The following is a 13,436-nucleotide window of genomic DNA, read 5'->3' as shown; positions in this document are numbered from 1 at the left end:
CTGCTACACACAGGCCTCTGTTCTTAAATCCAGTGCTCGACACAGACCTTTCGTCCAGTACTCTACATAGGTCTACGATACTTTCCTCCAGTTTTTCTTATTTAATTATTTTTTAATTTGAGGAAAATGACAAAATGTTTTATTTTTAATATTCTTTAGAAAAAGTTGTTATTTATTTTGAAAACTTAATATACACTGTGAGAGGTCAGATATTATTTTATCTTTCCCCTTTCCATGACATCAGTCAAAAACATTAAATCTTATAAACATTCGCCATCGTTTAATTCTGAATAGGTTATTTCCATTTCTTTTAGGAATGCAGTTATCACTAATCTACAAATCGATTTAATATGTTGTAGCTAGATATCCATCTAACAATACAAAATAAATTAATTTCATTTGAAAGTTCTTCGTCCTTCCCCAAGGAAATTTTTGAATTGTGGAAGATTTTTTGAATTGGTTCGAATGAAATTTACAATGTGTATTACTGTTTTCATAACATCGGGATATTTTAAATATTTTGTAACGAGACGTTCTCGGTGAATTATGCAGTGAATGGTACGAATTTTGGATTTTGAGAATCACACTTTTCCCGCGGGACAGCGATTTTTGCGGCGACATGGGACAGGGGACGGGACAGCGATTTTTGCTGCAAAATGGGACTGGAAACGGGACTGACACTTTCATTATTATTGAAATGATTGAGTAATTAAAGTTATACAAGTATCTGCATTATGTTTGCAACGTAAAAATATTTATAGAAATTAAAAGCTTTTCTGTTTTAATAATTCATATTATTGAAACGTAATTAATAGTAATGGATTCTCGTCTCAAATTGGAAGCTTTCGATTTATCGGTATGGGTCCTTAAAATAAGAAACAGAGACAAAACAAAGAATTATATAAAAAAATATGAAAAAAAGAGCCTTAATCTGGAAGCAACAAACAAGAAAGCTGGATCTTCTTCTGGATCCTCTCGTGACGAAGACGATTTCAAAATTTTGTCACTGTACAAGAAAAGGGTGCGCTTTGACGACGAACTGGATCGATATCTAGCAGTAAAACGAAAAGAGAGATAAGCGGATATCTTATATTGGTAAAAAGAAAACCAGGATAAATTTCCTATCATGGCTTGTTTGATCAGGGATACCCTATCAATTCCAGCTACGTTCGTCCCACTAGAAAGGCTCTTTTCTACAGCCGGCTTGACCATGAGGAAATAAAGAAGCCAGTTCAGCGAGGAGTCAGTGGGTGCGATCCTTTGAGTCCAGTCATGGACAAAAGACAAAATATTTTTTTAATTTAATTAAAAAATACTTGTAAATATATATATACATATATATATATATATAAATTTAGATTTGTAAAATAAATGGATATTGAAATATGTAAGTACTTTTTGTTGTAACTTGTGACTTTTTTATTTTTAGTTTTATGAAAAAAAGTATTCTTTATAAATTTCTGCATGTTCCAAAACCTAAATACAATCATCAGATTAATTTTGTTAGTCGTATAGGCAGTTTGTCAAAAAATATGAATTTAATGAAGAATAAAATAGGTATTTTTTTATACCTTTATTTTTAACAATATCGTTAATCGTTAATAAGAAATTTGATTTCTACTTAATTAAACCATACAAATTGCAGTTTAAAGATTATGATAAACGATCTGAATTGTGTGTTAACTTATTCAGATGGACTTGTTTTAGTGTCCACGCTTCCAAGCCATAAAGAAGAGTAGAGAACACGTAACATCGAAGCATTCTCAGGCGTAGTTCTAACCTTATATCCCGACAACAAAGAAACTTTTTAAGTTTAGTGAATGATGCACGTGCTATTTCAATGCGTGTCTTTTTCTTTGGTTTGGTCTACATCTGATGTTATCCATGTTCCTAAGTATTTATAGTTATTAACACTCTCAATTGCAGTATCTTCAATAGTCAATTGGATATTTGCATGTGCAGATTTAATCATGATCATGCTTTTAGTTTTCTTTAAATTTATCTTCAGTCCGTACTCATGACAACGTTCATTAAGGCGTTGCATTACGTTCTGTAAATCATTGTTGTTATCCGTCATTATTACTGTATCGTCTGCAATACATCATATATATATATATATATATATATATATATATATATATATATATATATATATATATATATATATATATATGAGCCTAGCGGAGAAAATAGAATGAATTATTAATAGTTGTAAGCCCTATAAGTCTTCTGGGCAGGACGGTAGCTTTCCAACCCTACTACATCAGGGTATGGATGTCCTACTGCATTCCTTTATACGTATTTCATAATTTCCTAATCATCAGGAAGAACTTGTGAGACTCGAACAGAAAAGAAACGAACCCCTTCAATTATCACACGTTTTGTCTAACACAAATATGGAAAAATATGAATAATAAATGTTTATAACTGTACCTACGATAACAAAAAAAAAATAAAAATATAATGCTTAATCGATAATTTTGAACCGATAATTTAATAATTTATTTATAGTATTAAACATTTAGCAGCTTATTTATAAACGGTATATAAAAAAATGTTATCTATATTAAATTAATTAATTGTTAATAAATAGGATTTCACAATAATATTATAAAATAGTTTGAAAATTATAGTCATACTAGGGCGGTCCGATAAGCACTTAGCCTACAAAAGAAAAACGAAAATTTTGGAAAAGTGGTGATTTATTTCTCAAAATAGTCTACTTTTAGCTTGATATACTTAACTCAGCGATGCTCCAACTGCTTTACGTTTTCTCGAGGTCTGCAAAGTAGATTTCCGTGACGATATCCTGCTCATTCGACTTAAATATCTGCCCGTCGAGTGCCTTTTTCAAGTTTGTAAACAAAAAGAAGTCGCACGTGGCCAAATCTGGAGAATACGGTGGATGGGGCAAGAGTTCGAAGCGTAATTCGACCAATTTCGCCGTGGCGATGGCGGAGTTGTGAGCAGGTGCGTTGTCATGGTGGAAGAGCATTTTTTTCTTCGCCAAATGGGGTCGATTTTTCTGAATTTGGCGTCGAATCTGCCCAATAATTCGACGTAGAGCCCTGTAACCGTTTTGCCCTTCTCCAGGTAGTCGATGTAGATCACCCCTTGTGAATCCCAGAAAATTGTAGATATCACCCTTCCTGTCGATAGGAGAGTATTCGCCTTCTTCGGAGAACGTTCGATAGGTGCCGTCCACTGTTTTGACTGTTCTTTGGTTTCTGGTGTGCACTAGTGGATCCATGTTTCGTCGACTGTTACGAAACGACGTAGAAACTCACGGTCGCGCTTATCCGGAGTCACCAAATGCGGTACCCATCGCGCTGAAAGCTTTTTTATGTCTAAAATTTTATGCAGGATATGACCACAAGCGGTCATGTCATAGATTTTGAGATGCCTACTATCTCAGCTATCTCGCGCAGTTCTAGTCGGCAGTCTGCCCATAAGCGATAGTGTATTTTTGTCACATTTACCTCCGTGCTAGCCGTTGTCGAGGCACCAATGCGTGGCTCATCAAAATCCGACGTGCGACTACGTTAAAACAATTTTTGACGGTTGCCATCGAAGGAGAAGTGTCACCGTACACAGCATCCAAGCGCTCTTTGATTTCGCTGCGCGATTTCCCCTCCAAAAACAAGAATCGAATCACCGACCGATATCGCTGTTTTTCCATTTCTCTAAAATCCACAGACACGTCCGTTTTCACACGCGGTCAAAACAAAACTATGAGTCTGAAATTTTGACATTAGCCGTCTACGAGAATGTATTACACAATAATAGATTTCTCTTGAGATCTTGGCGCCATCGGGCGGTAAAGCTAAGTACTTATCGGACTGTCTACGTACATTATACCAAAGTTAATGAACATAAACCATGGTTAATACAAGCATTATAATGATTAGAATATTTTTCAAAAAATGTCTGAATATAATGCTCAATAAAAACAAAGAAGAGATTTGTGTGGTTCGATTTTTGTTAGTGTTTAGGAGTGATCATTTTTGATTCCTTGACTATTTAGTAAAACAAAATTGAATTAAAGTGAAACGCTAATGGAATTAAAATGCCTTTTTTTAAACTCGTTTGTCGTTAGTTCTTGTTTAAACTTTTCAGAAGTCATTATCTAATTTTTAAAACGGCTATTTTAAAGTTTGGATCAGGCAAAAAGCTCGGGTTCGCTCGGAAAAATATTCCCATGAGATTTTTTTGCATAATCACTTTCATAAGGTACTCCAAAATAAGATTCAAGAAGTCGCCCAGGCGAAAAGTTGTTCAAATTTTTTTAAACAAATTTCCGCCAGGACAATTTTTTTATTTATTTTTTGCATCGTTCTGAACAAAGTAAGTCTCTTGTAGTTTTTTTTTTTAAACTTGATCGTATTCGACGTATAAATAATATAAAAGTGAGAAAAACGCAAAATTACGATTTTCATGGCTCAAAAACACAAGTAAAACATTTTTGGATTCATCAAAAACATAAATTTAAGTTCAAACCTTGTTCTATCATTTCCCGATAAGTATTTTGGGCCTATTTTATTTTAAAACATTGATTTTTAATTTTAATGAAGCGCTCATGACAGCACATGAGCAACATAAACAACATCTAGGGCACACTTTTTGCTGGTTTAAATTCTCATTGTATAAATGAGCATCCGCCCTGCCATAAGTGCTTCATTAGCAATTAAAAAACAATGGTTTAATAGTTGTTTATGCACCACGAATGATATTAAGATGATTACGCCCGGAGAGCAACATAAGCCAGCCAAAGTGCCTCTGGCCCGAGGGATGTATGTTGCTCGATGGGCGTAATCATCCAGTAACACCAGTGGTACATACAACTGGTATTTGAAACTATCACACATGTATTTTCTATTCGAAGCCATTCATTTTTAAGTTGCGACCAAGATTTTTCATTGATTGAAAACCACAAAAAATCTGAAACCGTCTTAATGCCTAAATAATGGGAAAACGTTATCAAGAATACGAGGAGCAAACCATCACGGTTTACAGTACCTGATAATGAGTTTATGATATTTAACATTTTAGATGCAATAACTCCATTTTTTTTAGAGCTTGCCCTCTAGTAAAAATGAAAACCGAGCAAATGTTGAGATATTATGTTAATGAACCTGGAGTTGTTTTAGTAAGACAGACTTATACAGATAACTGGGAAAATCCCTTATAATAAAAAAACGTGGTATACCGAAAGAGTTCCAATTTAAACCGTTATATAGTAAGCGTTTGGATATTCCTTAGGGGAAAAAAGAAAATCTTAAAGATTTAACAAAATATTTGAAAAAAAAATAAAACAGAGGCCCAAAACTTTTATAACCAACTGCTTACATTATCTGATCATCAGTCTGAAAAGATTGCCGATTTGTACGAAAACGATAACAGCAGTGGTGTAAGTGATGAAGACTAAATATTTTGTATACATTTCAAACAAAAGTGTTCGTTTATTTTTCATTTTAGTTTTATACTGTAAATATCTTTTTTCCTAAAGTTAACGAAAATTTCCTGCAAAAACCCCATATTTCGAATGATAAAATGACGATGGTAAAAAAACCAAAGGCAAAAATAATGTTATTTTTATTGTAAAATGTGTGTAATCATCAAAATAATAAATCAATAATTTAAAAATTTTTGCAAACTTAATATTGTTCAATCAAATAACATTTTTTAATTTTCTTCAATGTTCTAATTAACGACAAATGGGGTATTTGCAATTAACACCTCATTGGGACATGCCAAGACTGAGTTAGATGGATGATATAGAGTGTAGACGAGAACACGAAGAAAACCGGCAATACACGAACTACTGGCAAAAGACAATAAGCTCAACTAAGGATATTGTACCACTGATAATGATGACGAGAATATTGGCCACACATAGTTATGTACATTAGTTTTCATTTGAAACGATGTAAAATTATCAATCATTAATCAATTAACTTACCGGTGAAGGTTTTACGCTGAGTTTGGGTTTAACCTCTTCCTTTAAAGCAACGCTTCTTTGCGGCGGAGGTATTGCCGGCATGCCTTCATTGTTTAAACCTAGAACGTGAGCGGCGTATTCTCCTTGCATTCCCATATCTGCTCCAGTATATGGACCGTTGTCTACTCTTTTCAGCCAATACAATCGCTCAGCGTGCGGTCTAGAGGTCATTTCGTGAGCATCCCATTGTTCCAGAAGCAATTTATAGCAAAGGTAACAAGCAGGAACTGAATATTCGTTTTTAGATATATGTCCGACGGGTGGTTCGTGGGATTCCAGGAACGGAAAGTAAGGTTCTTTCGGCTTGTCTTGCACCGGTCTGGTGTTCAAATAATAAATGTAAGGTTGATTTCGGTTTCCGCAGACGAAACATACCTCGGGAGTCTGATGCAGTTTTGTTGAATGTATGGTTTCGGATGGCGGTTCATTTTTTAATGGAATTTTTTCCATCGCTTGCATGCCTTACTCTGAAAAGAGAACATAAAATTAATAATATTCTAAAAAACATATAAATTTGATGTTAAAAAATAATATTAAAACACAATATGTATTGTATTATCATACCTAACATAAACACACATTTTTGTTATATCGAAATATTTGAGTACGAAGCAAAAGGATAACTGTGATGATAACGCCAAAAGGATTAAAATTCTTGATATTCTGTACAAAATGAAAAGTTGTACCAATGGGAAAAGGTTAACAATGAGACAGTTCAATCAAGTATTGGTGATACATATATAGTATGGTTGAAGTGACCTTCTAACTGAATATATCTTAGACGAAAATATATCAATTATAATCCGTCTCTAAATAATTGGCACAGTTTTTACTGTACAACTCATTTGCGTTTTACGATCCGCGACGAAATTTGTGAAATTTCAAATTTAACAAATTTAAATGGTCACTAAAACGAAAATTGCTACAGCGACATTTAAACGGCGATTTTATATTCATTTTTCTTATAATATGTTGACTGATAACACTTCAGTAAAATTACAGAAGAGGAAGGCATAACTTTATGATCTTGCTCATTTTAATTTGGCTAGCACAACATTGAACAAACTTTATTACACTCCAATAAAAATATCACCTCCTAAATTAAAGCGCATCCGTTCCTCCACCTTGAAAGCTTCATTGAATTACTTGATTCTCAAGAACAGAAAAACACAATGGCACAGAAGCAGTCGAAGATGAAGATGACTACTAAATTTGATTATTATGTTAAATAATTTAAAATTATTTTTTACCAAAATAACTTAATTTTGTCAAATTGCTTTATTTATGTTTGAAACAAATGTATTTTTCAATAATGAATCTTTTGTTACACGAATAACAACCTCCGTTATCAATAAAGCAATCTTCTTTAAAATAGTTTAAAACTTTATTTAATTTTAATTTTTTGCCAATTGTAGTGTTGTGAATTTTTTTATTTAAATTAACGTGCATGGATATATATGGTCATATATATGGATATGGACAGATATATGGACATATATGGTCATTAGCAGGAGTTAGAGTTTACACGGTATAGGGGAGAGTGAGGCAAAATGGTCCCTCTAACATTTTTTTTAGGTTAGAAATAACAAAAAACGAAATAATTAAGTACAGTTTAATCAAACAATAAGTGGGGTACAGCAGAACATATTTATTTAAAAAAAAATGATATCTTAATATACAGTTAAAAGAAAAATTACATTATTCGTGAAAAGCTCTAAAGGGACCGTTTTACACCATGGTTGGGGTAAAATGACCTCTATAGTTCTTTTATAAAGAAAAAGTAATTTTTACATTTTTATTTACAAAAATCGCACATATACAAATGTACTTAATACAAACCTCCTTTTGTTTAAACATTTTCTTTGTCTTTTTCTAAACATCTTTCTACTTTTAGCTTTTCTATCTACTTGTAAAGTTGACTTGGGAGTTTTTTGTTTTGCTTCCACAAAAGATAATTTGATGTGGAGGTTAAAACAGTTGATCCTTGCGAAGGTCTTGAACTCCTCTGAGGAGGTGCTTGAGGTAGTGGAGATAATATATCATATAGAGTTAGGAAAGTATCCTCCAGCGATGATGGAATTTCATTCTTTTTAACGCCACCTTTCTGTTCTGAAGTGCTAACTTCGGAAATTGATGCTATTATGGTTTGAATCAACTACTTTCGGATTTGAAACTGCAATAAATAAAGTTTCATTTTCCGATAATCTTCCCGTCCGACTTCTTCTTCTTCTTTTGGCATCATAACCCTGGATGGGTCTTTGCCTGTCTGGCTATGTCCTTCCATTCAGATCTCTCTTGTGCCCTTCTTCTCCATTGTCTTATGTTCATTGTTTTCAGGTCGTCTTCCACGTCATCCAACCATCTCGTTCTGGGCCTTCCTTTTTTTCGCCTTCCTATGGGCTTCCATTGTAACATTTTCTTTGTTGTTTTTGCATCGTTTTGTCTCTGCACATGTCCCAGCCATGACAGTCTTTGACTTTTCACAAATCTTACAATGTCATAACCTTCATTTAACTCATTAACCTCGTCGTTTCTCCTGATTCTCCATGTGCCATCTTCCTCTTGTACCGGGCCATATACTTTCCTCGGTATTTTTCTCTCGAATGTCCTGAGTTGGGCTTCATCTTTTTTCGTCATTACCCAAGTTTCACATCCATAGGTTACTACGGGTCTAATCAGTGTTCTGTAGATAGTCGTTTTGGTTCTTTTGTCTAATAATTTCGATGTCATCAATCTTTTATTAGCATAGTCCGACTGTTTCCAAAAAAGCTGATATGAAGATTGTTTACGTGCTTCCTATTCCTCTCACTCATATGAAGAAGATACGTTACGAATTTTTATTTTCCTTATAGGTAAAGTACTTGGAAGCGAATAAGTATCTCTTCTTGGACAATGAGTTCTTTATTCATGGATGGGATCAACGGTTATATTTTCCATTATATTTCGATCACGATGGTTTAAATTTCCAATCTTGCAATACGTTCGGATTTAAAGAATAGATGCTTGTTTTCTTGAATCCAAAGAGTCCGTTGTCAAGTACTCTTCAGTACGATTTTCCAAACAAGCTAGCTATGTTATACATAGTTACGACTTTTTCTGGGTTTGTTTCAAGTCATAAAATAACTTTCTCATTAAAATACATAACCTGTTTCCGCACTTTGTGTGCTAAAGTTTTGGGCAACTTGCTAGGGACCGTCTGGAAAACAGACTCATTCATATTATATGTTCTGATAGGATTTGGTTATTTCTATTTCGTATTTCATCAAAAGAAAAAAACTTGGTGACTGCTTCTTTATTAAAGCCTTTCGCTCTGGCAGCTGAGGTAGCCTCAGGAGTTCTAAAAGAAATCTCTGTAGATATCTTTAGAAAATCTCTAAGCTAAGACGTTCTAGATGACTTTTTGTTTTTAGAAAACCTGTGTTTAATACCTCGATGAGGATGCCAGGAACTGCCTGGGAACGCGTTCATGGAAAAGAACAGCGGTAAATAGAGATGGTTGGAGAAGCCTGTTGAAGGAGGCCAAGGCCCGATTTGGGCTGTAGCGCCATTGGATGGATGGATGGATGGATGTGTTTAATACCATCTCCATTATGAATAAATAGTCCACTTTTAGTTGACTTACTAATACATTTTTATTTTTGGCCCTTCTTTTTAAAGTACTCAAGGGCAGATTATAAAGCCTAAAAGCTCTTCTAAAAAGCATATCATTCCTGACTTATCGTCTTCCGAACATAAGGTCTAACCATTATTTCTGTAAAGATAATATACCTACATTTGATTGTTATAAAAAATATTCCCGTGTTACTCAAAACTTTATTTGGTAAGTTAAGCAAGGGTAAAATGGTTCCTGAAGTCATTTTGCCTTAACATGGAGGGGCCATTTTACCTCAAAATCTGATTATTACTTAAATATAAAAACTAATTTACATGAGTGACTTCTGATTATTAGAGAGATTGCAACAGATATGAAATAAACAGAAAGAATACTTTTTTAAACTCCATTAAAAAATTCTTCTTCTTCCTTCTTGTATGTAGGCTTTACAGCCTGTTTCTTCTTCAATATTAGCCTAATAAATTGTTTAAATTATCGCACCATCTTTTTCTTGGTCTGCCAATACTTCTTCGTCCATTTGGTGACTTATCTTCGTGCTATTCGTACTAGCCTATCCTCTGCCATTCTACTAATGTGTTCGTTTCACCCCTGTTTCAGTTTTGCCGCCCATCCATTTATGTCTTCTATATTGCATGGCTATCATATGTTTTCGCTTCTCTCCCTATCCAACAGACTTTTTCCTGATATTTGTCGGAGTATTTTCATCTCTGTTGTTTCTAGTAGCCGTCTCGTTTTAGATGTGGCAGGTCTTGTCTCCGCCGTGTATGTTAATATAGGTCTAATTGCTGCTTTATAGATTCTTGTTTTTGTGTCTTGTCTTAGGTGTTTGTTCTTCCAGATTGTGTCATTAAGAGATCCCGCCGCTTTACTCGCTTTTAAGCTTTATTGTCGTACTTCTTCAATATCTCCATAACTAGTTATATATATTCCCAGATATCTAAACCTTGCTTCCTGCTTTACTATTTTCTCATCAATTTCGATTTTACACCGTAGTGGGTATTTAGATATTGTCATACATTTGATTTTTTCTGCTGATATTATTAGATAGTAGATATTGTATTTCTTGGCTGTTGTATTGACGATATGTGTTAATCTTTGGAGCTCGTCTTCTATCTCGGCGATTAATGCGGCGTCGTCTGCATAACATAATATGTGGAGTTCTTTATTACCCATTCTAACTATCTGTGTTAGTTTTCCATTTATCTTTGCCTATATTTGATTATGTAAGTAGATTTTTTCGATGGTTTGTATAATAATGCTTGGTATGTTTCTTTTATACAGTAGGTGTAAGACCTCTTCGAATTGTATGCGATCGAAAGCCTTTGTCAGGTCTATAAAACATAGATAAGCTGGTTTATTGTACTCGATGGCCTTTTCTGTGATTTGTATTAGTACAAATACGGCGTCTACGTAGGTTCTTCCGAATCTGAATCCTTGTTGTTCATCTGAAAAAGTTATTAGTTTATTGATTTTGTTGGTCACGACTTTTGTGGTAAGCTTAAGTGCGGTGTTCAGTAGATTTATACCTCTATAATTGTTGGGATCTTCTTTATCTCCTTTCTTGAACATAGATATCATTATGCTGTTTCTCCATGCGTCTGGTATCTTGCAGGGCAATATTAGTTTTTGTATAAGTTTGGTCATCTCTAGGATTATACTTTCTCCTCCGTGTTTTAAGTGAAAAAAATTCTACTTACTTTAATTAAAACGCCTAAAATTACAACTTTACAGTAACAGGAATTTGATCACCTTGTTGATTTGGTCTGTGCTGTTTGGGACCTCTTTGAAGATAGAACTGATACTAAGCTGTTGGCCTATTCTGGCATAAAAGAGACATCCGATAAGTATATGTCTGGTTCGGAAGAGTCGTATTACAGTGCTGACGTTTTGGTTGTGGAGATAATATCATCAGAGAGCCATGTGTTATATGTGTATGTCCTATACGCAATCTCCGTATGATTGCCATATTTTTCCGAGATAAACCAGGTAAATAGGTTCACTGAGGGTTTAATTTCATGCAGCGCTGAAGTAACTTTATTCCAGTTAATCTGTCAGGTGGATAGATTAAGTTTGTCAGCTTTTTCATTTTAGTTTTTACATCGTTGCAGATTTTTATATTTATAATGGACTAGGAAAAGGATGTATAATTAAGTTACATGGAGGGTTGTTATGGGGTTGGTATGACAATGTAATTAAAGGATATACTGGATTGGACGGGTTGGAAGAAATTGCAGCAGCATAGAAGAGGAGAAGGTATTCTCGCCTAAACCATAGAGGAGGTTGATTAGCTTCACAGTAAAGACTTTGTGCTGGGCTAGATCGAAATGATTTAAGACAGGCGGATAGCCGTATTGTGTACTGTATTTAGTGAATTTAGAGTTGATTTAGTTGCAGACATATAGATTAAACATCTATAGTCGAGCTTGGAACGGATTAGTCATCTATAAACTTTTATATAGTCTCTCCCACGTCGCGTCGCAGTGATAGTGTGAGAGTGTTTTAATTATATTTTAGTAATGTGAACTTTTTAAACAAACTCCTTTCCTGAATGTGTTGTTTCCAGGTTAACCTCGAATCAAATATCAGCCCTAATATTTTGCAATTATCAACAACCGGTAATTTAAAGTTGTTAGCAGTGATTTTAAGGGTTAAAAGAATTAATTCTTCTGCTAAATTTAATAGCTTTGGATTTGGAATGGGAAATGGTAAGTGCTAGACAAGCAACTTTGTTGTTTAAATCATGTACTCCTAATTTCAGAATTGTACTAGCAGTAGCATTGGATTTATCATGAGGGTACATTATTAACTCATCGGCATAAAATACGCATTTGATTAGTCGAGCTATATTTTTCTTGGTGTTGTGAATAGAGCTTTTAAGTTTAGGCCAGGTTAAATTTAAACTGCTTTAAAGATTGTTGTAATACCCACTGTTTTTTTTTATAAATTTTGATATTCAGGACTTTAAATGATTATAACGAAAATCTTCTTTTTCTTCTCATTGCGCCGTCTCCTTTCGAAGGTTGGCGATCCAAATGGCAATTGTAGTTTTGGAAACTGCTGCGCGAAAGATCTCTGCGGATGAGCGGTCGAACCATCTCCTCAGGTCTTTCAGCCACGAGTTCTGGCGTCTTCCTACTGATCTTTTGCCCTGTACTTTTCCTTCCAGTATAACTTGAAGTAATTCATATCTTTCGCCTCTCAACACATGATCCAAGTATTGCATTTTCCTCTCTTTGATTATTCTTAGTAATTCTTTTTGTTTACACATGCCACGAAGTACCTCAACATTAGTAACTCTTTGTACCCATGGAATCCTCAACATTCGTCTGTATATATACATCTCAAAGGCATCTATTCTTTTTTCTATTTCAGAGTCCATTGTCCAACTTTCACAGCCATACAGTAAGACAGAAAAAACGTAACATCTGATCATTCGGATTCTAAGCTGTAGACTAAGGTCTGATCTTGTAAAAAATGTTTTCATGCTCATGAATGTTTTCCTTGCTTGTTCGATTCTTAATAGGATTTCTTTTTTTTTGATTACACTGACTATTGATATTTGTTCCCAAATATTTTTTCAACGAAAATCATGACACGTATTTTCACGAAGTGGTGAAAACTTGCATTTTCCTTAATCTAACAGAGTAAATATCACGAGCTTACTTGGGATTTGAAGGATTAGGCAGGCTGATTGAAGGAAATCCAGAAAGGCAGATTTCAATGCACTACTCGAGCGGCAACAGCAGAATTCGTCTGCGCATTTAATCACTAGCAAGAAATATTGTGATTTACGGATGTGAGTGCTATACCAGGCCAGATTAAATT

The 13,436-nt window shown here is 34.3% G+C and overlaps 1 protein-coding gene across 1 annotated transcript in view; it reads right to left on the bottom strand.

Annotated features, from left to right (window-relative positions):
* LOC140436408 (uncharacterized) overlaps window positions 1-13,436 on the bottom strand; it is a 109,760-nt gene that overhangs the window by 82,747 nt on the left and 13,577 nt on the right. Inside the window, exon 2 of the mRNA XM_072525195.1 lies at window positions 5,960-6,465. Within this exon, the coding sequence (XP_072381296.1) occupies window positions 5,960-6,457 (498 nt within the window). The 5' untranslated portion in view covers window positions 6,458-6,465. The remainder of the gene's footprint in view (window positions 1-5,959; window positions 6,466-13,436) is intronic.

The sequence above is a fragment of the Diabrotica undecimpunctata genome, chromosome 1, assembly GCF_040954645.1.
Source record: "Diabrotica undecimpunctata isolate CICGRU chromosome 1, icDiaUnde3, whole genome shotgun sequence".
Lineage (NCBI taxonomy): Eukaryota > Metazoa > Arthropoda > Insecta > Coleoptera > Chrysomelidae > Diabrotica > Diabrotica undecimpunctata.
This window is presented reverse-complemented; position numbering and strand designations above follow the sequence as displayed.